This window comes from Haplochromis burtoni, unplaced genomic scaffold, assembly GCF_018398535.1.
Source record: "Haplochromis burtoni strain Fernald_Lab_line unplaced genomic scaffold, NCSU_Asbu1 Contig_452, whole genome shotgun sequence".
Taxonomy (NCBI): domain Eukaryota; kingdom Metazoa; phylum Chordata; class Actinopteri; order Cichliformes; family Cichlidae; genus Haplochromis; species Haplochromis burtoni.
The window spans coordinates 346,728-370,934 of NW_024582813.1; the positions used below are offsets into that span (position 1 = coordinate 346,728).

At 40.7% G+C, this 24,207-nt stretch overlaps 2 protein-coding genes across 9 annotated transcripts in view; both read right to left on the minus strand.

The window, feature by feature from the left end:
- The window catches only part of htt (huntingtin), a 32,176-nt gene extending 30,137 nt beyond the window's left edge, over positions 1-2,039 (minus strand). For 4 of the 7 annotated variants that reach the window (XM_014341304.2, XM_014341303.2, XM_014341302.2 and 1 more), the window contains exons 1-4: positions 1,664-2,039; positions 792-875; positions 264-384; positions 89-148 (exon numbers count right to left, since the gene is read on the minus strand). In XM_014341304.2, coding sequence (XP_014196790.1) covers positions 89-148; positions 264-384; positions 792-875; positions 1,664-1,761 — 363 coding nt within the window. In that variant the 5' untranslated portion in view covers positions 1,762-2,039. Of the gene's footprint in view, positions 1-88; positions 149-263; positions 385-791; positions 876-1,659 lie in introns of all 7 variants that reach the window. The other 3 variants (XM_042213547.1, XM_005946160.2, XM_042213548.1) reach the window with 2 other exon arrangements.
- Positions 2,040-5,051: 3,012 nt separating this feature from the next.
- Positions 5,052-24,207, minus strand: part of grk4 (G protein-coupled receptor kinase 4) — a 50,868-nt gene continuing 31,712 nt past the window's right edge. The window contains exons 8-16 of one of the 2 annotated variants that reach the window (XM_005946171.3): positions 23,982-24,122; positions 19,736-19,926; positions 16,607-16,644; positions 15,991-16,080; positions 15,162-15,370; positions 11,590-11,727; positions 10,854-10,991; positions 9,511-9,642; positions 5,052-8,260 (exon numbers count right to left, since the gene is read on the minus strand). In XM_005946171.3, the coding sequence (XP_005946233.1) occupies positions 8,204-8,260; positions 9,511-9,642; positions 10,854-10,991; positions 11,590-11,727; positions 15,162-15,370; positions 15,991-16,080; positions 16,607-16,644; positions 19,736-19,926; positions 23,982-24,122 (1,134 nt within the window). In that variant the 3' untranslated portion in view covers positions 5,052-8,203. Of the gene's footprint in view, positions 8,261-9,464; positions 9,643-10,853; positions 10,992-11,589; positions 11,728-15,161; positions 15,371-15,990; positions 16,081-16,606; positions 16,645-19,735; positions 19,927-23,981; positions 24,123-24,207 lie in introns of both variants that reach the window. The other variant, XM_005946172.3, reaches the window with a different exon arrangement.

Here is a 24,207-nt window from a genome sequence, read left to right on the forward strand (position 1 = left end):
TTTTCACATCTAACACTGGCCTATAGTCTGAGAGTAAAGACATATAAGGTGTATTACAAAATGCTCACTTTACAACCCCATGCCTTACCTTTTTAATTTCTTTGTACAATTCCAGCTGCAGTCTAGGCAAGTTGGAGTCCATCAGTGCCTGAAAATTATCAAAATGAATGATTAACACTACCACCAACAACACCAAACTTATTTTGACAATTTTTGCCATTAATATTCTTATTCATTTGTCCCATCTTGCAGATTTTGCTCACTTTGATTATTTTGTTCAGGCACTCATCGGCTACCATCCGAACATCTGATTCACTGTCATCGCTGCAGAGCAGGAACATCTCCATGGCAATGCCAAGCAGTTTCTGAAACTCTGGAGATGTTCTATTCCCAGGACCAGAGAGAGGAAAAGCCAAAAATATATTAATTTTTTCCCTTTCTCAAACTGTTAACCCCCTAGCATAAACGCACAAAACTGAGGAGCAATAAGTTTTTTTCAAAAAGGACATTACAGAAAAGAAAAATATATATATGTAAAGACGAACATGTCCCCACTTCATTCCCAAAATACAAAAGTGAAACCAAATATCACAGAAATCAGTGAAATCAGGTGTAAAATCACTACTGAAGAAGCTCTGGTTGCAAATGACATCACCTTGCACCTCAGACATTCTTTACAGAAAAGCTATCTCACCGCTTATACAGTTAGTGAAGGTGATAGGAAACCCTAAAGGAATATAAAAAGATATGACTCACACCAACACATATTTAGATCAAATAACAAGGAATACCTCAGTGACTGAGCCACAATGTTTTCACATATTGTCAGACAGTGGGTCACCCTGTCCTTCTTTGTGGCAGCTTGCTCCTTTTTTCTGTGGAAGACAAAATGCAAAAGATGACGTGTGTGTGTGTGTGTGTGTGTGTGTGTGTGTGTGTGTGTGTGTGTGTGTGTGTGTGTGTGTGTGTGTGCGCGCACAAAGAAAGACTGAATTTAGGTATCTTGCTTATAGCCAAGGAATGCAGTGATTAAAATAATAACTATAAGTCAGAGCCATCCCCTACAACTGTATTCCTTACGCACTGATCCCATCAATTCACTTCTTTACATGCTATATAAATGAATTCTTACCCCTGTGTTTCAACCAACAACGGACTAGATCTGTAAAACTTCTTGGAGATGACGCAAGTGCAGGAATCCCCGCTATGTTCATCATTCCATTCATAACCATTTGCATAAGCAGTTTAAATATTATTATGAAACTCAATATCCTCTGCTACTGAATACACAAAATCACGTCCTTGAAATTGATCCTCCTGACCCTTTCACGTGCTCTTGGCATCAGCCTTCTGTGTTAGCCATCATTCAGCTGTTCTGATTCTAAAATCAGGCTAGCAAACAATCAGATCGCGTTAGGATAGCGAGCATCGCTAAGCAGCGATCTAAAGCATGGCAACAAGTGGACCTAAATGGGCTGAGAAGTATGAATAACACCTTAGCCTCATTCCCAGTTTACGTTTTAGTGCAGCTGACTTAAAGCCATCTATTAAACGTTGGTTATCTACCCGAAATGGACTAACGCTGCTAGCACGATAAGCTAAGGGTCTAGCCTAACGGCTCCTCGCCTGCTATTCTGTCACCGCTGGACAAAAATCAACTTACTGCCTCTGAGCGAGCTCCTCGGCGGTCGGTGGTCCCTGCTGCTGCTGGAATGACTTCAGAGACTCAAAGGCCTTCATCAATTTCTCCATGGTGGCCATTTTAGCAATCTACAATAAGCAAGCTTGCTTGGCGAGCTAATATTTACTATGTGAGCTAACTAGCTAGCAGAGTAGAGGCAAGTTAACGTTTGCGCACGTAGAGAGCAAGAGGTGCGTAGTGCAGCGAGAGTGCTAACACTGCTCGCGACAGCTACCACCAGCTCTCCGCCTTGTCTTCTCGGAGAGCGCCACTTATTCTTTCACACTACTATTCCTAAATAAATCAAATGCAGGTTGATAATAAGCCATCTTTGATGCAGCATTGCGTTTTCCCACCAATCACACCAGGAAGTAGCTTGTGTGACAGGTTTACTGAGAGGGGAAGGGTGCAACGTCAGCAGCCAATCAGAGTCCGGATTTTTGTTGAGTGGCTTTAGAAAGAACCAATACGACACTGCGATTTTTTTCTTTTGTTGTTATTGTTGCAGTCACGAGACCGCTGAAATCTGGAGTGCAGGACAGATTTGTTCAAGTGTAATTTACAAGTATTGACTTTAGTGTGTGCGCTGATAACAGTGGGTGTCAACTGATACGAGAGCGTAGGAAGGAAAAACAAATGCACTGAAACCAGCCCTTCCTGACACAGTTATTCGATCATTTATTCATTTGTTAGTGCTATGATCTCTGACAAATTGGAAGAAGCAGGTAATGAATGGAACAAAGGTAGGTCTAACGGCATAAACTTTAAGTATTTTACTCCGGATTTCGTTTCTTTTTTTATTTTATTTTATTTTTTCAGATCAAACTAATTGCAATATTAGACAAACATAACCCAAATGAATACAAAATGCTGTTTAAATGATTATTTCATTTATTAAGGGAGGAAAAGCCACCCAAATCTACCTGCTCCCTAAACCTAATAACTGGTTGTGCCTCCCTTGGCCGCATCAACTACAGTCAAGCATTTATTGGAATAATTGCTAATGCGTCTTTCACAGTGCTATGGAGGAATTATGGCCCACTCTTCTTTGCAGAATTGTTTTAATTCAGCCACATTGAAGGGTTTTTTGTTTTGTTTTTTAGCGTGAGCGACCTGCTTAAGGTTATGCCAAAGCATTTCAATTGGATTTGAGTCCAGACGTTGACTAGACTGTCCAAAACTCTTTTTTTTTTCTTTTTTTTTTAAGATGTGGACTTGTGTGTGTGTTTAGAATCACAGTCCTGTTGACCTAAGTGTGCTTGACTTTCAGGGTTTGAGTTAGTGGCCAGATTCTCTAATTCAGGATTGTCTTGTAGAGAGCAGAGTTCATGATTCCATAAATTACAATAAGTTGCCCAGGTCCTGAAGCAGCAAAGTAGGCCCAGACCATCATACTATCACTACTTTAGAATTTATTCTAATAGGCACCAAATCAAAACTGACTAAAGTTCCAACCAGAAGTCTTTCATTATCCAGTGATAACTGTGTTGGCACACCTTTCCCTCCGGTTAAGAGTCTTGGTGTCATCCTCGACACCACGGCACATATAAATAATATCACTCAGTCTTCTTATTTTCATCTTCATCATATTAACCGCCTTCGTCCTTCAATCACTCCAAACAGTACCGCCATACTTGTCAATGCTTTTGTTCCATCTCGTTTAGATTACTGTGTGTGTCTGACAAGGTAATCAGCAACACAGGGGCACCACAAGGGACCATCCTCTCCCACTTCCTCTTCACCCTCTACACCACAGACTTCAGCCACTGCACAGAGACCTGCCATATTCAGAGGTTTTCTGATGACTCTGCAGTGGTTGGGTGCATCAGCAGGGATGATGAGACAGAGTACCGGGCTGTGGTCAACTCCTTTGTCACGTGGTGTGAGCAGAATCATCTTCTGCTCAACATGGCAAAGACCAAGGAAGTGATCATGGACTTCAGGAAGACCAGGAAACACTTGACCCCTGTTTCAATCCAGGGGGTCAGTGTTGACATTGTGGATGACTATAAATACCTCGGAGTATACATTGACAATAAACTGGACTGGGCTAAAAACACATCAGCACTTTACAGGAAGGGCCAGAGTCATCTGTATTTTTTGAGGCGGCTGAGGTCCTTCAACATCTGCCGGACAATGCTAAGGATTTTCTATGAGTCTGTTGTGGCCAGTGCAATTCTCTACGCCGTTGCATGCTGGAGGAGCAGGCTGAGGGTCGCAGATGCCAACAGACTCAATAAACTGATCCGTAAGGCCAGTAATGTTATGGGGATGGAGCTGGACTCCCTTAAGGTGGTGTCGGAGAGGCGGATGTTGCCCAAAATAAAGACAATGTTGGATAATACCTCCCACCCACTCCATGACATGCTGGTCAGTCACAGGAGCACGTTCAGTGAGAGACTGAGATTACCAAAAAGCACCACTGAACGACACAGGAAATCATTCCTGCCTGTGGCCATCTCCCTGTACAACTCCTCCACTTAACACACTGTGTACCGCAATAGCTACACCCTTTTTTGCACACGCTCTTCTTTCTTTAGATGTTGTTCTGGGTTTTTTGGTGACCTTCTGGATAAGTTGTCAATGAGTTCTTGGAGTAATTATGGTAGTCGCATCACTACTGGGAATGTTCACCACTCTTCTAAGTTTTCTCCATTTGTGGATAATGTCTCTCACCTTGGTTAGAAATGGTTATGTAACCCTTTCCAGACTGACAGATGTCAGTGACTTTGCTCCTTAATTTTTCTTGAGTTCCTTTAGATTGAAGCACAATGTGTTGCTTTTTGCAATATTTCTGTCTACTTCAGATTGGTTTCTATTTACATGATTTCCTGATTAAGAAGGCTGTGATTTAGCAAGGGTAGCATTACCTTTCCACATATGGAGCGTGATGGCAAAATGCAGCAGACAGCAGACAGCATGCTAACACTTAGATAGCCAACAACCCAGAGTGATGTTAAAGCTGATTGAATACTGACCACAGCCCCAGATATGCTGCTTAGTGATGGTGATGACTTTCAAAGCAGAGCCAATGAGAATCGATAAGGATTTTTAATCCATAAGTGATATCGATAATGGAATTGCTAAATTCTTATGAATTCCCATCCCTAGCTTCATCATGCCTTTAAAATGAAATCATTTAAAAACTGATTTTGTAATTACCCGGGTTATCTTTGTCTTACATTAAAATTTGATGAATGCTGAAACATCTAAGGGTGACAAATATGCAAAAAATAAGAAAAGAGGAAGGGGGGGGGATACTTTTTTCCCCCCCAGCACTAGATCATTACATTTTATACTCTTCCAATCGATGGCCTTTTATTCACAGTAATAAAACCGAAAACACAGATCAAATAAGTCAAGACACAAGTATTTTTATACAAATGGCAGTGTATTATTTCATAATTACAAATGTCAGATATGGTACAACAACCAGTGATACAACTTGTACAAGAATTAACAATGACTGCAGTGGTTGAACGACATGACTGTACAGATACAAAATAAAGAAGAAAAATCAAGAAGTCCCAGGCCGAGTTTGAAAACCCATAATCCATCCATCATTTCTCCCTTTCTCAAAAATATTACTTAACTGACAAATCTGGACAAAAGAACGTGAAACCCCGCAAAACCTCCCAGCCTGTGTCGGTGGTCATCCCAAAGCTAGACTTGAGTAAACTAAATAACTTGCGCTTCGAAACGTCGCTGGTGAGTGCCATCCCAGTGTTCAGGAAGTGGCTTGACTCACCATCAGAGTCTTGGAGGAAAGGCAGAAGAGAAGGAATGCGCTTTATGAATTCAAAGACTCAGCTGGTCGCCTTGCGATTCATAAAGATGTCCTCAGATACCAGTGAGATATGTTGGCACTAGAAGGTCATAATTTACATATACAAGGAACCTGAAGTATTACAAACTGATACATGCTTGAGTAATAAAACATATGCATTTTTCTAAACAGGCATTACAATGCACTTAGTGCGGACATTCAAAACTGTTGAGCTGTTTAAAGTTCCTTTACGCAAAGGAATTTCTCTAAGAATGGACGGAAGGATAAAGAGGCTGAAAAAAGGCAGGATGTCAAAAATTAACTTGGTTATTGGCACATTTAATAAAGGCTGTCAGTCTTTCTCTACTAAATTCTTCAGATAACAAAGAAATTCTAATTTAGTTTATGTTGCTTTTGGTATCACTGGCAAAAAAACAAAATAAAAACAAACCAACAAAAGTTTAAAGACACTTTTCCCATAGTCATTGTCAAAACACACCATTAGTGCAATGGAACGAAAAACAGGATTTCTTCACTGCTATATGGAAGGTGTAAGAGTAAAGATGGTCAAAACAATGATAGAGTCATGGGTGGTGAACACAGTTTAGTTTCCTTGTGAGAATGAGTGAATCAGTTACATGTTAGAAATACATAATTTACAAGGTTTTTGAGGCTAAAGAGCTAAAAGGCTAAAATCTACAGAGGCAAGCAAAATCAGCTTCAAATGTGCAACAACAAACGAAATAAAGACACTAAGAAACTCAATGACAAGAAGCCAGCGACAGCTAGATGCACCCATCTGATTCCTGATAATGGAATGTGCAACAGGGGACAAACTCTTAGAATAAGCCACTTCTCCAAATTAGGTAATTACATAGGGGACCTATATGTGTGCCACTTTAAATGTATACAGTTTCAAAAGTGTTAGGAATTGAATCAAGCTCCTACATGATTCTGAAGCGCTGTATTGACAAAATGCAGACTTTGCTTTTCTGTAGAAAAAAAATTGATTAATCATTTAGGTTATACACATAAAACTAACATGTGCAGATGGGGTATTCACAGCATTAAAAACAGAAGGTGGAAGTAAACAGCAACTGCCTCCAAAGCTAAATTCATAAAATGGGTCTGAAATGCCTCAGAAAAAAGCAAATGGTGAACATGTTTGTTTGTTTTTTTATATATATAAATGGGGAAAGTAAAGAAAATGTATTTGCTCTTGGCTGATTAACTTGGAAGGAAACAGGGCTGTAGGAAAATGTAAAACAATCTTGTTTCTGCAATTCAGAACTCAACTGATTGTTAATTTCTCGGCATCTGCGCACATGAGCAACTGTCCCAGGTCATTCCTGAGAGAGCAACATCCAAGCTCTGAATATAGTAGTCAAAGGTGCCCATCATCAGTAACAAATTCTACATGTATCTCAAACAGTTATAGCTAGGGAGGATAAATGGAGGCCAACTAGCGATCAGCCAAGCACAAAGGCCAAAGACGGCTGACATCTGAACCAGCGGATCAGGCGCAAGAGTTTTTGTTGTTGTTTCTTTTTTAAAGAAGCAGTTGTCAGCTGCAGGCCAGGTCTATGTTACATTTCCAACATCGCCTCCTTTATCATCTGTCTTCCTGTTCCAACTCAGTCAAATGTGTCCAAACACCCAGAGGCTTTCTGGTCTGCTTAAAACCATATGCATGCTAAACAATTCAAAACAACTGGACACAGTCAGAAAAGGAAATAAAAGCCAGAGAACACAGCAAAGAAAAAAAGATGAGGAATAGAGATAAATCACCCCAAAAATATTCAACCTAAGTGAATAATGTAACAGACTTTTACTCAATAGCTGTGCATCTAAAAATTAATGTTCTGAGCTTTTGCAGCTCATGAAAAAAAGATTTCTAGAGAGGTCCAGTAATGATGGGGATCAGGCTTCATGTTACTGCAAATGGCCTCCACCATATCATATTTACTATTTAACTCTTACACGTGCTAAATAAACCACAATTAGGAGTAAACTCGCCACCTCTGCTAGAACTGGGTCGGTACAGGCACCTAGAAGACAGTTCACTACACGGCCACCTGCATAACTGGGCTGAAGAGAGGGATCAGATTACCTCAACCAATTTAAATACACAGGAGCAGTAAGTCCTTGAAACAGACAGGAAAAGTTAAGCAGTGTGGCATTAACACAGCAACGGTAGTCTAGATTCATTTTTAACCCCGTTTCATTAGAATCTACACACTTCATTTAGAACTACCTGAGCCTTGAGGCATTTGGAGGCTAGGGTTAGTTTGAAACCAGGCAGAGCTGATGTACTAAAAACATGTCACGTTGGCCAAATCAAAGACAAAATTACAGCTCACAAGAAAACAAAAAGGCCTTATGCTACATTGAGAAAATAAAAAGACTACTGGTACTGTGCTTCTTAAAAACAAAACAAAAAAAAGCTCCCCAACACACTTTATCCATACTCATTCCAAAAGAAAATAAAAAAGGAAATAAAAATGTAAATGTATGCATTCAAGTGGTACTTTTATGGCTTTTTGTACAATACAACCTTTAGTGAAAATATACATCTAGACATAAATTCAAGTACAAATGTACAAAATCTTTAAACTCATACTTTTTTCTTTAATTATAATACACTTTTAATACAGCTCATAAATACAGGTCAACATTCACTGAGTTCCTAAGATTTGCGCTCGGTTGGAGTTTGTGGAGAAGTTCTGCGGCGGAAGGGTGCAGGTGAAGGGAGTGGTTTAAATTCGCGAGGGCCCTTCAGTCTCGTCATCGCTGTAACTGCCCTCAAAACAGATCTGGGAAGGAGTAAAAGTGAGGATATATCACTAACATTGGAAACCTGCATCGCTGCACCAGCTCACATGTGCAAGATGATGTCACCCTTGCCTGTAACCCTCACTTAACCACATTAGATGTGGTTTTTTGGAAGGGCCAAAGCTGGAATTAGTAAAATACTCAACTGCAAGCGAGTTAGAAGATGACATACTGCAAGACATGCAATTCAACGTATCCATAATAACCAGAATAGCAAGTGGGGCTGCTATGTAAATGTGTGCTGTTAAAGCACAAGCTCTCTCTAAAGATGTGAAATTTCATTGACAGAGATCCGTGAGCAGGCATCTTTTACTGCAAAGAGATGGCTGATCTTTGACTGATGTTCATTTTCTGAACCCAAGAGGGACCAGAGAACAGTCTTCATCTCAGTCTTCTATGATCCTGACAGCTTCCACTAATAAGATAAGTTGGCCTGGAAGTAACCTGAAAGTCTAAAACAGGTCAGGAAGGGAAAAAAATCTGTAACTCTCATTGTCCTTATTATCTCTCATGTTCAGTGCAGCTACTTTTCCACATAGGGCCAGGCATATTTGGATGACTTTTTTTCCCATGATTTAGAACCAGAATTTTTGTATTTACTCTTGTTAAAATTTGTTTGATAACCTGAAACACCCAAGTGTGATGAATATACAAAAAAAAAAAAAACCCAGAAGACATCAGGAAGGGCGCAAATACTTTTTCATGACTTGATACACTATATACACACAATATTGCCCCACCTAAACCATGGGACCCTAAAGGGCAGTAAGGGCTCACGTATCTTCTTATTCAAATCTCTGGGATCAAACAGAAGTTGTGACAAAAAAGGTAGGAACCTGTGTGAAATTACAAGAATTCAAGGGAAGTTTAAAGCACAATATAAGGTCCAGTAATAACAAACAGGAGGGACATAGTGAAAATACCCTGTAAGCTGAACAATCCTGCAAACAAACATGCTGTTAGAATCATTTATCATCACTGAATTTACATCACTATTAGCACATCCCCTAAGCACAAATCACCCCTTAAGAATATGCAAAGCGTTTAGTGAGGAAGGGTTACAAAGAGAAGACGGGCCTTATTCAAACAAAGTTTCACAGCTTAGAGATAATATTTCAACATGCTGAGTTTGGATAAGGCCTTGGGAAAAAAAAGAAGCAAGGAAAGTAGGAAGAAAGGAAGTACCTTAGCCCCCACCCCCTCGCACAGTTGCCGGAGCACTAGCACTTGCCTCTCTTCTGAACAGGCGGTAGAAGAAGCCTCTCTTTGGTGGAGGGTTAGGCCGGTTCATGTCCAGGTCTGGGCACAGTGTCCCGTCTGTCTCGTAAACGTTGATTTCTTTGAAGCACTCCATCTCGATCATCTACACACACAAAGAGAGTGTGAGTAATTAAACCTCAAACAGGTGGAAATTAGTTAGTAGTCAAATCTGCTGCAAGGAATCTTTTGTCTTTTGAGATGCTCCCTGCTAATAAACACACACTTAAAAATTAATATGTTGAACATTTTGAAAATAAAGTCTAAATTTCAAGGTTAAAGCCAAAAATGTATTTTGAAAAAAGGGGAAATGTGGAGATTATCGTTGTTGTTGTTGCAAGACAAACTGCCATGTTTGCTATACCCTCTACAAAACGCAATGTTTAGAGCACCCAGTTAAACAAATTGATTGGTCGTCTCGTGATATAAAATACATCCACTTTATTGCACGAAGGTGTAACCATTGATAACCTTGCATCTGTCCATTGCCAGCCCTTTCCTTTTGTCTGCTCTTTCAGGTTGTGTTTGTCCGTCTGACCAGATGCAGCTTTTTGCACCATCTTTTCATCGTCCTCATATTTATCACCACACTTTATGTGCTAAAAGAGAAATCATTTCTTTCTTGGTTACAAGAAAGGCGAAGGTGGCTCAAGAGTTGGGAGTTCGTCTTGTAATCGGAAGGTTGCCGGTTCGAGCCCCGGCTCGGACAGTCTCGGCCGTTGTGTCCTTGGGCAAGACACTTCACCTACTGGTGTTGGCCAGAAGGGCCGATGGCGCGATATGGCAGCCTCGCTTTTGTCAGCCTGCCCCAGGGCAGCTGTGGCTACAACTGTAGCTTGCCTCCACCAGTGGGTGGATGACTGGATGTGTAAAGCGCTATACAAATTTGCCATTTACAAAAACCAATTCTTGAGTATGATTTCACTAACTCAGAGGGTACAGAAACTGCGGCAGTTTGCCTTGAAATAAAGACTGTAATCTCCACATTTCAACTTTTTTCTCAAAATAAAATTACAACTTTTATCTTGAAATTTCAGCTTTATCCTCAAATTGGTCGTTAATATATTTTTCTTATCGTGGCCTTAATACTCCTTCGTAGGAGTGACTGTCATTCCCTCTCCATTCACGTTGGACATTTAGGACATAACTGAACACCTGCACTTACACACATGCGCCAACTTCACATGCAATGTACACTTATTATTACTCTGTCTTCCAAATTCATCTTAAAGCAGAGTGCACATCATTTATGCAGGTGTTTCTATGTGCTGTGGGTGTAAACAATGACATCATCTCAAAGGCCTGAGCTCGCAGTACCTCGTTCTGCCAAGGGATGGAGACACTGCCTGTGACAAACTTGGAATAAAAGTCGTCATCTGTGGGGTCAAGGTTCACGCCTTTGACAGTGGAGAACTGCTCAATGTCCAGGACATCTTTACAGTACACAGCTCGAGGCTAACAGAGAAAAAAGAAGGAGAGCATTGGAATGACTCAGTGATGTCTGAATGATAAGAGAAACGCTAAACCAGACATAAAGTGAAATCAGATGGATTCTTGATTAACATGAACTCTTCACATGCTTAGGATTTCCACAGTGCTCTGTTTTTCCTCAACGTGGCCTACTCTTGTGTATAACCCAAAATAGAACCACAGATAACACTATCTATTTTCAACTATTGATTTAACCCCTTAGGTCAGTACTCTCCCTCCCTCATTCCATTTACGGCACTGAAAATCCAATGACTTTCACTTTTTTTTCTTTTCTTTTTTTCTTTTTTTTTATCTTTAAATCCCAGTTAAAGAAAACATAAACCCAACACAAAATTACAGTGCTACAGAGCTTCTGGTTAAACTAAATTTATCTGGGAACATCATTGCCATTAAAGAAGGGCAGCTAACATAACGACAGTGAAATTACACACCCACTTCTCACCATGATAACAAGCTGCTTATGTGCGTTTGTTTACTGTGACAGTGGCATTTCCTGCAGAGTTTTTCCAAGCTCTGAAATGTTCCTGTGTGTACTGTGAGTTTGGAGATGTGAGGCTCTTACATCTGGGATGAAGGGAGGGTCCAACATGTTGGCCTCCAGTCGTTTAAAGTTGATATTTCTGAAGATGGGGTGCTGCTTGACCTCTATGGCCCCGCCACCCTGACAGCCCAGTCTCTCCTTGGGGTCCTTGGCCAGGAGCTAAGACACAGCAAAAGAAGAGGAAGAAGGAAGACACTTATAAACACTGCAACCTTCAAGAATGATCTGCATTTGGCTCAATTGACCGAGGTAGATAATTTTATTGCCTTATACATTTCTCACTAGAAAGGACATCAAATTAAAAAACCCATTTAATAAATCACACACAAAGAAGAGGGAGGAGGTTTCCTGTGATGCAGGCTTTTACGACTAATCCCTCCAGTTCAGTGTATACAAAACACACATAGCTGAGTTGCATGTAATCCTCTTGACTGTTTGTTTCCGACCCCACATAATCTAATAAAGACTACGCAAATCCATATGCTCAAAGGTTAATGCAGCTCTATTATGGCTAGAATTAGAGAGCGTCACTGTAAGGACTTCTGGGTAATATTACCAGCACACCACCTACAGTGCAGCAGGCTGACGGTGCGGATTGAGGGCTGTTGAGTGGTTTGATACTAGCAGACACTCTCACTGGCCCCGTTGTCATCCTGATGCCGATCGCTTTCACAACTACCAAACCGGCGGCGTCTCACTTTTCACCACATCTTTTACGCTCTCTCTCTCTGGTTGTCCTTCGTTTCTCTTGTCCTTGTGCAACTCTCGTCCAATTTACACCAGGATTCAAAGCAGATTTTCACTCTCGCTTTCTCCTCTTGAAAAATCACATCACTTGTCTATTTTGGGATGTGGTAATAGCCATCTCTTTGGCACAGCAGATATGGTCCCCCACCACCCCCACCCCTCTCCTTTGCTGCATTCTCTCCTCTTCCTTATTTTCTTTCTCCCATTTCTTGCTGAACCCTTTCGTCTCCCTGCTCCCCCAACTCCTCCTCTCCCTGGGGAGTCTTTAAATCTGCTGAACCGTGGGTCACAATGTTCCACGGCGTCACACAAAAAAATGTACCAATGCTGCTTATAAGCAGAGCAGCTCAGTGGCTCCATCATGGAGATTGTGTCAGACAGAGGAGGGGGGGGGGAGATAAGCTAAGTGAGCTGAAAGAAGCAGCTCATCTCCTTAAACAAACTGAGACACAGGGTGAAATGACCATGTATCATGTGAATTAGGTAAACAAAGCTTTTCAGCTTTTTTCAGCTCGCTGTTTTGTCTTTACAGTGAATTCCAGCCAGTAAAACTGAAAGTGCTCGCCCAAGCCAGTGGTGTGATTCCACCAGATGCAACTCCTCTGAAAGTCTATTTTTGACAGGAGCCGCGTTGAGGCGCACAGAGCAGAAAAAAAAGGCAGGGAATGCAGGAACATCATATAGCACACAGCTTAAACATACCGTCCAAAAGCTGACTGTCACAATCCCGCCACAATGACACAAAAGGAAAAAAAACAACATCCAACCAAAAGCACCCATAACTGCGTAAAACAACATGCATGACCTTGACCTGGAGGCACAAGATAAAATAGGTGATCACTGTTTGCAAGCGGAATTCTGACCAATACTACAGCATTAATTGTGATTCCTGTGAATTGGGATCGATAGATAGACTAAGAATACCTTGGCATGGCAATTTCTTCTGACGATGCTGTCTGTGTTGAGAGCTCAGTGGATCTGCGTTCGACTACTCCGCCTAGGCTGCACTGTCGCGCAGATACACTGAGCGCAGCGCAAGCTAGCAAGACAGAAGCTAAGCTCGTTGCAACATGGCAAATGCCTCAACGCTCCCCGAAATTGAACCTCCCCCACCCTCATTCAGATTTGGCGTTTGGAACTATCTTGGTTTTCATGTGAGTATGACCCTGATGGACACAAGTAAAACAGTATGCCGGATGTGCCACGCAATGCTCAGTTGGTGGGAACTAGAGCGCAGTTAGCTTGTTAACGTGTTGACGCCGTCCAGCCCCACGCACGGGGCGATCCGCGGTAACTCGTTAACAGAGATTTTCCGCGTTATGACGTTAAAGTCATTTTAACGAGATTAATGGTGATGGATATTTACGCCGACATCATCCTAATGCAAAGACAAGTGGAAGCAGACAAAAACAACAAGCACGCATGCTACAAACTTTACCCAAGTCATTTAGACAGCCGTTAGCACATGATCCTCCTTAAGGGGACCTGCTATGTTTAATATGCTGCTGAGAATATAGCCCAGAAGAAGCGTAAAGTATAGCTTTTATTTTGAAAAGAGCCATTTCTCTGTAATAAACTCTCTTTTCCAAAGATGAGGGATTTCTCGATCAGATAGGTTTATTTACTTTTTTTAAAATTATTTTGTTGTTTCAGCAACATTACATTTAAAAACTGTACTTTTGAGTTAAAATATATATTTATAATTTTAATAAATGACAAATTAAAAAGGCATGAACATTTTTTTGTATTGAAAAAATATCAAACCGTGACACCCAAGTATCGAACCGAACCGTGAATTTTGTGTATCGTTGCACCCCTACTAATATATATATGTATGTGTGTGTGTAAATAAAACTAAACTGAAAAATCTCATCATTGTTTCCAGGATCAGCAGCTATGTCAGCTAAAATGAAGGTAAAACTGATAAACCCTCCACCAACTCAACCCCAGTTTCTCCAGGTCAATGCTCTGGATACTGATGGGAGACACTGCAAAGATTCTTATGACAGCAGATACATAGGTGCCATTCTGGAACAGCTGGACTAACTGTGGAACATGAATGGGCTACAGGCACAGTTACAGGTCTCATACTAACAGCAGTGACAAGGACATTGGCAAAAAGCAAAACCAGTCACAGGGTTTTGCTTTAGCAATAGTCTCTGCAATCCCTTTCCCTTTTTTGGGGGTTTTGTGGTTGCTGCCTCTCCAGTGCACCTGTTGCCACCAAAGCAGGTGACAGATTCAGAACTTTTGAATATTTCCTAATTTGACAGAAAGATGAAGTTTAACTTACTTCAAATCAAATGTTCCCTTAAGTTGTTGAGCAGTGTAGTCGTCTACCTCAGTGTAAACAGTGTAGCTTTTTCACAAACAGAGAACTAGGCACACACTGACAGAAAAAATGTGCAGTACGGTAATCTTGGCTTGCCTCTCACCCACTAATTTTCTCCTTCCTACCTGAACTGAATGAATGAATATAGTTAAAAACTAATGTGTAGAATTTGGTCCAAGTTAACTCAATATATAAAATAAAAACACCTCTTTAAAGATCTTATAGTAATTTAGAAATTAAGAATTTGTAGTAACATAACTTTACTGTAAAATTCAGCAAACGAGTTTTGCTTTAAACCAAATAAAAGCTAATAAATGAACAAAGAAAGAAATAATGCTACTCAGAACATAAAAGTAGCTACATATGACAATAATGACACGCTATATAAAAAGACCTGAATATTAAGTCATTGCTGCCACCACATCACTTTGTATCTTCATTTGCATTTGTTGGTTCCCGTCCTTCCACCTTTCACCTATTCTCAAAACTCTCACTGTCATTTCTTCAGCCTCACCTGTCTGCAGATGTCTTTCGCCTCCTCAGAGAACTTATCAGAATATTCCTCCTGGTCCTCCCGCACTCGTCTGTCCACCTCCTCACGCTTGACACGTTCCTTGCGCTTGCGGAAAGGTGACTGGCCCTGGATCATCTCAAAGATCAGACAGCCCAGCCCCCACCAGTCCGGACTGAAGGTGTAGCTCTCATTCTGGATCACCTCGGGTGCTGAAACGGGAAGGAGTCATGAAGGGTGAGGAAAACTGACAGACAGCTGTAAAATCGGAACTTGAAATGTTGGCTTAACGTCGAATCGCATTTTTCCAGAAATTTCAGCGTTGCCAAAAATCGACCATACACATGGCCCGTTTTACTGACAGTGTCACAAAATGAGACGACGTGGTATGCTCATCATTAGGTCTCAGGTGGCCATAAAACTCAAGAGCTGCCAGTATGTCCAATACAATAAAACAGAATAATATTATCATAGGTTGTTCTGTCTCGACTCTAGCATATGGCACATTCAGTTCAATTTAATTTATGCAGCATGACTTCACAATTACAACAATCACCTCAACATACTTGCACATTGTTTTTAGATGTGAGAATGTGCCAGACTTTGGTCTTTTACAAGTCTTGTCAAACTCTTCCAGTGTATCGGAGGCATAAGGAGAACTGAGATAGATGCTGAAGTTCAAATAAGAAAACCCAATACATGTGAAGAGAAGTTAGCAGAACAGTGCTGTGATTTTGCTAAATCAGTGCACTGAGCAAAGACTTGAGAACAAAAAGGAGGAAGAAGATCGACATCACTGGGCACAATGCAATGAAAAGGAACCAGTTCTTACCCATGTATCCAACGGTGCCTACTCTCCCTCGTATCGTCTCCCCTTCAGGGATTTGCACAGCAAGGCCCAAGTCTGAAATTCGAATATGTCCTAAACGATACCCACAGATTAATCGCAAAATGAGAGAGTGTTCAATTTATGTTTCAGATTTAAATGCATGCTTTCTTAACAATAATTTTCAAGTTATAACTTACAAGGCACACGACAACATGCACACAAGACATCCACAGTGCCGTGGAAATGGCCACGTTACACTGACTTTGAACAGAAGCGGGGAGAAGGAGAACGAGGGGGAAAGAGCGGTGCTAAAAATGAGCACATTCCTCAATTTCAAGATATGCCCAATTTGGAGAATAAATGATCTAAGTGTGAGTCAGAGGAAAGAGCGTGATGTGAGAAACTTGAGATGACTTTTCAGCCCCAAAAGATGGGGAGACGTTCTGCTGCTGGGCTTGAACATTATGAACACGACAAGTTACAAAGTGCGTGTTTGTTTTGGACATCATGAGCCACAAGTTACAGAAAAAAAATAACGACAAAACAAAAAAATGTCCCTGGAACACACATGAAGTAAATTAAACAAGAAAGCAACAGTGAAAAAAGAGCTAGGACATACCACGGTCATCCAGAAGGATGTTTTCAGGTTTCAGATCCCTGTAAAGAGAAAAAAAAAGACACATTAGAGATGAATTCTGATTTTGTGATAATTTTAACAACAGGGAGAGAACATTAAACCCTTGGATAAATATTTGTATTATTTATGAATTTACTATTCTGTTTTCATTAGTTGCCTCTTCTCTTCTTGAGCTACTACAGCCTTTCATGTATCATATATCTTTATTTGCTTCATTTATTGCACCGGCCTGTAATCTCCTGGCTGAAGCTTTAAAACTTAAGCCTTTTTTAATTAAGCCCAGTCTATTCTATTCTATTTAACTTGCACAGCAACATGTTATTTTACTCTTTTGTAATCAAATCTATCGGACTGCTGCCAACTTAAAACCACAATGCCAACTGTGAAGGTTACTGTAACACATGCTGAGATCAAGACGCACGGCATGTTGTTATAACTACACCGGCCATGTGCATGTGGGTCTTTTAAGAACATCAGTGTTTATGTTAACATTACTCTCAGGCCCCATTGAGTTTGACATGTGAATTACACCTCACTGAAATCAGTACACCATTAATCTGGTCACACTTCATCATTCAAGATTTCCTTCTGCACCCTTCCCACTGTTACCCTCCGGTGGAATAAATCGCTTCATAACACCAGAGTTGGAAATAGTGCTGGGTTTTTTGTTGTTGTTTTTTTCAGCCATCTTGAGCACTGAAGTTTGCCACTTAGGTCTTTTTCCTCAATGTATCCATATTATATTACTCTGCTGGGTTAAATTTGTTTTCAAAACGCACATTATTATTCTCTTACTGTACATTGTTACTGTACATATCTTATCACCCCTGGCCTGTTATGCACCATTATAGTTCCTGTTTCTTTAAGGTCAGACTGGACTCATACAAAGCCCAGTTTGCTTTGACTGGTCTGTTGGAATGACAAAAATGAGGCACAGCTGGTTACATAATGGCGTAAGGTTAAACTATAGCTCCAACCACAGTATAGCCACTGAGATTTTTGATGGCTGTGATGACTTGGAAATCCCAAGTTATACTTTTATGTTTATATATGTCATCTATTTTTGATCTAAATGTGACTTTTTTCTTTATAAAAAGAAACATCCTGGTGTATTTAATATGAGAGGTTTTTTTTAATGCAGCTACAGAAAATTAAGATGGTACACAAGCCTAGGCCAGAAGGCTACGCCCTCACAGTAGCTGAAAAATATAGCTAACATTGCACACAGACATAAATTTGTCACACGGCATAATTAGTACAAGTTCAGGATTTTAACACTTAATAGCTGCAGATTGAAAAATAGCTTTATAATACCGCCTGGTTTACATTAGTCTTTATGAGCTTCTGTCACTATTTTACAGTTGTTCCCTTGTCTGATTAGAAAAACAGAAAAGCGTGTCAGGGAGAATGGGTTTATTAGGAATTCTGCTGTTTTAAAATACAGTTTATAGAAGTACACAGAGTGGAAGAGAATAAACAGGCGGTAATATTAGTCCAATTTACCCTTAGCCACACTCTAATGTATCTCCAAATATATATCATGTTTGGATATTGTATATTTCCTACATATTAATTTCACTGGATGCTTTGCTCAGCCGGTAACAGAAAATTTGGTGTGCTGTAGCTCAGACATTTCACAGTTAAAAGTGATGAAAACCAGCTCTATCAAGGAAATAATGGCAGGCTATCCAGGTGGAGATGGGTGCATCTGGATTTAGCTGGAGCAGCTCTTCATTCTTTGTTTAACTGCATTTTAAAGTAGACTCTTAGTGGGTATTATGCCACCAAAGTTACATAGATACCAGAAAGGTTTGGACTACAAACAAACTTTTTTGCAGCTTAACTGCAGTGTTTTCTGATGTTGAAAATAACCACATTTCATCTAAGACCACTATAGGCAAAAACAATTTCTGTTCCATCTGCAGTAATTCATATTTGGCAGAAGGCTTCACCTTTCCATTCACATACTTGGAAAGGCAGAGGCGGGGGAGCAGCAACAAGACAGTCAGCCACAATCAAATATGGAAACATGACATGAAATATGGAGCTGGGTTCCAAGCAGCTTGCAGATCTATACTGAAGGTAGGATAAGGCAGCTTAAAGTATGCCTTATGTGAGATTTACTAGTTAGATTTGTACAAGGATCTTAGCTGAGCCCACTGGGTGATGTGGGTTAGCACTGAGATCAGGTGATTTATCAGGATCTTGAACTTGACAGAACTGAACTGCCAGAAGTAATGTTGGGCATGGACTTTAGCCTTTGTAACTTTCCAAAGGTTTTACAAGCACTTTAAAATAGTATCCTAAAAATTTGCAATATACTTCCATAAAGTTGGCAGAGTTTAATCCAAGATATCCTTTAGTGAGAACCAAATCAGAAACTGCAAAATCTTAAAATTTGAGTCAAAACCATTCCCTCTCAAACTTTACGTCCAGCCTGTTAGGCATCGTGTTACAGGTAACTTTGATGGCATCACTGTGAAAACATCACGGTTATTTCTGACTTTAGAGAGTTCCTTTCAGAACCCCAAAAGACATAATCTATTTTTTTTTCCTTTTACTGGTAACGATTCACATGAGAGCAAGCTGAACTTTAAATGCCAGGGCATTTAGCCAGCTGTAAGCAAATACTCTTGTACCACAACATGCTTACATAACGTGGTTCTAGGGCTTTAAACCTCACAATATCGTCCACAGAGACACAGATCCTTAAATATCTGTGAACAATTCCCAGCTCCTAAGCTCAATGCAGCAAATATGATGTCAAATCCATCCATCCATGTGGAGCATATCCACAAGAGGTGGGGTACAGCCTGCACAGGTCAAACTCACCTTCACACTTACAGGCAATTTAGAATTACCAATTAACCTAATAAGCACATCTCTGAACTTTGGGAGAAAGCCACGGTATCCGGAGAGAGCCGAAGTCATGAGCAGCACATGCAAACTCCACCCAGAAAGGCCAAAAGCCAGCCCGTGAAATCGAACCTAGGATAATCATCCTGTGAGGCGGCAGTGTTAACCAGCATGCCACCCATAATATGGGGCTACTGTTTAATTTACTATCTACACCTATTCCAAACTTTTTTCTGACACCATGTGTGAGCTTACCTGTAAACTATCCTCTCACGGTGCAGGTCCTCAAGGCCACAGCAAATCTCAGCAGCGTAGAAGATGGCTCTTTGCTCATCAAAGCCTGAGTTCCCCATGTTGTAAATGTGAAACTTTAAGTCACCGCCATTCATTATGGTCAGCACCAGGCACAGCGCATCCTTGGTCTCATAGGCGTATGCTAGACTAACCTAGGGGAGGGAGGCAAATTTGGGGAAGAGGTAATAATGGGAGGAGGCAAGAAGAAAGGAGAAAATGTTGAAGAGGGCATGAGTGTGCTGGAGGAAGAGGGAAGAGAAGTGCTAAGAGACTACTGAGTGGCTAGAAGAGCATAATTGCTTTATTTGGTTTGCTTAATGTCCCAAATAATCATCCATTATCCAGAATGGAACGTCAAGAATGTACACAAAAGAAACAAGGAGATATATAACAGATACAGAAAATCATCCTCTCTCTAATCCCACCATCCGTCTCTTTTCTTCCCTCATTCCCACCAGCCTCCCTTCATTTCCCCTCCCCGTGGGTCAGTGACACACAGGGTACAGTGTGCGCATACGTTGTTGTGTACAAGCAGGAAGTTGCCGCCATCAGGAGGATTTCCATCTGCTAGAGCATGTAGTCAGAAACAAACCACAAAAGGAGATGGGAAATATTCTCATGGGCCAAGTGAACAAAACACACACACTCATATATACATATATATACAAAATGTATCTAAACAAACACACAAATATGTGCTCCAAACCAAAGTAAATAATCTTTCTAAATTCTTGTTTATGTGCTGGCAAAATACATCAATTTATTGTGGCACCACAAAAGCCTTTTAGTTTGCTTAGTGATTCATTAAAATGTATGAATCACTATGAGCAGACATCCAAAAACTCTCCCAAATATCGAAGACGTTCAAGTGTGTAATCAAATGTTCAGTAATTGCTACTCTAGTATTATCGGTTCAGCTTTTGTTGTGTATGTCTTGCTGTATTTATGGTTTGCACGCATGCAGCAAGACCCTTAACGTTCTGAGCTCTACTCCTTTGCCTAAAAGTTAAGCATTTTCGTAGAAGTGTGGTTTATTTCATTTATTCTTATTTACTTTACTGTGAAAAGGGAAAAATCCTGTTTCAAAGAATATGAATAAAAAGTGTCAGCAAAAATAATAGAAATATTCAGATAAGATATTTATCTTTGTATTTTCATGCTGTTCTTCTATGGAAAAACATGAAATTACAAGTCTGACTTATCTGCAGGGGAAAAAAATATATTATATAATAATTTCATTATATTGGTACCGGTATCAAAAAAAATTCAATATGATATGATAGTGAGTCAAATCTGCATCGCAGTGAGGCAGCTCTACCTCATCCTCACCTGCTGGAAATTTTAAAGCAGGGTCACCCTGCTCCGTGTCTCACACCCACACACAAAGAATATGCGGATGGGTTATTGGTTAAAACATACAGCAAACTAACAGTATGCACTGACTAATACCATGCAGTGATCACAAAAAGGTAAAGAAGAATAGCGAGAGAGAGAGAAATGAGGGGTTTGAGAGAGCACTTGACTCTTCTGCTTGCTACTGCTGTTTGGTCAGTGTTGCTAGGCAACAGAGCTGCTCTCGTAGGTAGAGAGGCACATGAAGAGTCATCAGTTCTGCCTGCAGCACCGCGAACAAACACGCACACACACAAACACGCACACACACACACACACAGAATCATGTGCCAATCCCAGGTGACAAGAGCTGCAAGTCTGAGGTTCTGTAACAAGCCCACTCTAGCCTGTGTGTGCGCGCGTGTACGTGTGTGCACATGCATGCTCGTACACATGCTTCTGCCATGACTCACTCAAACAAGGACAGGCTACATAGCTCATGCTGCATCACAAACCAGCTAATCCAGCGTGTAGTACAATTCAAACGGCAGCCAGTACATTCAAACAGTGAACATGGACAGGCTTTGAGGCAGGGCTGCAGGAAAGCCAGGTTACTGTACTACAGATAAATGTCACTGTTAAGTCAAAGTCACACAGTATTTTTTCCTTTATGCACAAAGTACACACTGCATACAGACCAGACATTTACATGAGTATTAGCCACTCCTTGCCATGTTCCAAGAATGTTAAATGAGGACTTGGTGTAATTTTGTTGTCTTTGGAACAATCAGTTTTGAAATAAGAAGCAACACTGAGCCAAAGCTAAGCTTTCTTTTCCGGCCTGAGCACCTGAGATGTGTTTGTGCATGCAGCTGGACGAAATGGAAAGAGAGGCACACATCCCCAGTTTTCCAGTGGGATCGGAGTCTTGATGGGAATATGTAGTATTTAAGCTGGATCAAAAAATTCAAGCATTTCATTTTTTTATATTCATGACATGTTGAAAGGGGAATAAAGAAAATCAGAGCGCAATACAAGAGGAAGCAGTGCACTGCTAGACAGGTATGCAAAGTCAGACAGAAAAGGGGGGCAAGAAAACTCAACTCAGTTATTCCACAAAACTATCGCTTAATAAAGTCCTACTTTAAATTTGAGCCATGACTAATACGATATCTCTTTTAGTAGTAGACTTCTCCTTTTGGTATAGCACTGAAATTAAAAGATTTAACAATAACCTCTACAGCAAGGGAATCTGGTGGCTCTGTTACATTGTGCTAGCATGCTTTCATAGGGAAGAGTGACTGTAGTGTTACTGCGGTTATACAATGAAGAAACATTTTTATCCTGATGTGAGTGGTCTCTTTTTTTGTCCGTAAGACACGAGGGTTTACTAAATGGTTTAACGAATCTAAAAGTGATTCAAGTCATATGTTATGGCCTTAACATATTTTGGAACAAAGTGTTATATAGCACACTTCAAATCACGCAGTGAGGGAGTATCTCAAAAGAATTGTGTTCCATCCATCCAGCAGCAGACTTCTACAGACTTGGAGAGTCAGTTCAAAGGCACACCGAAGCTGTTCTGTTAGCATGCGGCAACCCAATACCACACAACGACACTTTATGTTGTTTTTTCCTTTAATTTGTCACCTGTCGGTAGGTGACTCCCTAAAAAGGTTTCCGATGCGCTGCTAGCCAAAAACCACTGCTTACTCATGCCTATGGTTCAATTTATAGAAATCCTCCATAGGAAAATCAGCCAAGAGCAATGGCATCACTAAGAGCCGGAGGCACAGTGGCAGGCTAATGATTTTTCTTTTCCTTAGGCTGGCACACATGCTCAGAGAAAGGATACTGTACCATTTCATTCTGCAAGCAGCTGCTCTGCTAAAATGTGACTTGTGTCTGCAACTCAGATACCGCGGGTTCTCTTTTTAAAAACAATTCAACATTTCTAACGGCCTTTGTTTTAGGTGGTGCGGTTGGACAACAAGGAAGAGCAATTTTGATGCCATTTCCTGATGAAGGTGGCACCAATACTATTGTGGCATTCTCTGGAGATCGTTTTAGCTTGTTCCTCAGATTGATGCTTCCTCAGAATTTTCAGTTCCTTAAATATCACATTTGGGTTACACACTTTAACATGCTGCTTTTACTTGATGACAGATTTGTTTTGGTGAAATGAATTCCAGTCACATATGGCAGGAATGTCTGAGAAACTTAAGAGTGTCTGCGACGTAATGCTGAGCTGTCACAGAGTGGCAATCTTAAAGTAAACCATCACAGAATTCTGGGGGGAGCATTATTTTAACACCTCTGCCCCAAGAAGGCAAAAAAAAATAATTTATTAATCTAAAAATACACAGGAACAAAACAGATTTCAGTCAAATTCAGTAATGCATTGACAGATGATTGAGGGCTGACAGCATGCTCCAAATGAAATCAAATCTGGCGTGTTTGCAGAATAGCAGGTTTCTTATGAAAATAGCCAAGCTGGCTTCGATTGCTGCAGCACAATCAGCGAGCGCAGCTGAACTTGTCAACGTGTTTCCACATCCTCCCTAAACGCCCCGCAGAATGCTCTCACCTGCCACTGTTCAATAAGATCATGCGTCTTTTCCCCCCTTTTGTAGTTTTATCTCATCATGTCTTTTTCCACTGTGGCTCACAACCTCACTAAACAAACAGAGCTCGAGTTGTGGCTTCTATCTTTAAGAGCTGATCGACAGCCTTTGCAAACACGCCATTCCGTTTCATTTGCAGGATCCTGCAGCCGACAGTGCTCTCACATTCACGCATGCACGGTCTCGCACATAGACGGGCAAAACAAGTAAAATTCGGTTGAAAGGTTGAATAAGAAAAAAGTAGTACTTACTACAAAACTACTGTTAACTTTTTCTAAAATGCGTTTTTCGTTTAGTGCCATTGCTTCACCTTTTCTTTTCTTCACTCGTTTCTTTTCCAGCTTTTTACAGGCGTACATCTTACCGGTGGCACGTACTTGGCAGGCACAAACCTGGAAAACAAGCAGCGAAAAAAACGTGATCGCACTCACATGCGCATTAAAAATAAAACACACGCCCCTAAAATATAACTAATGG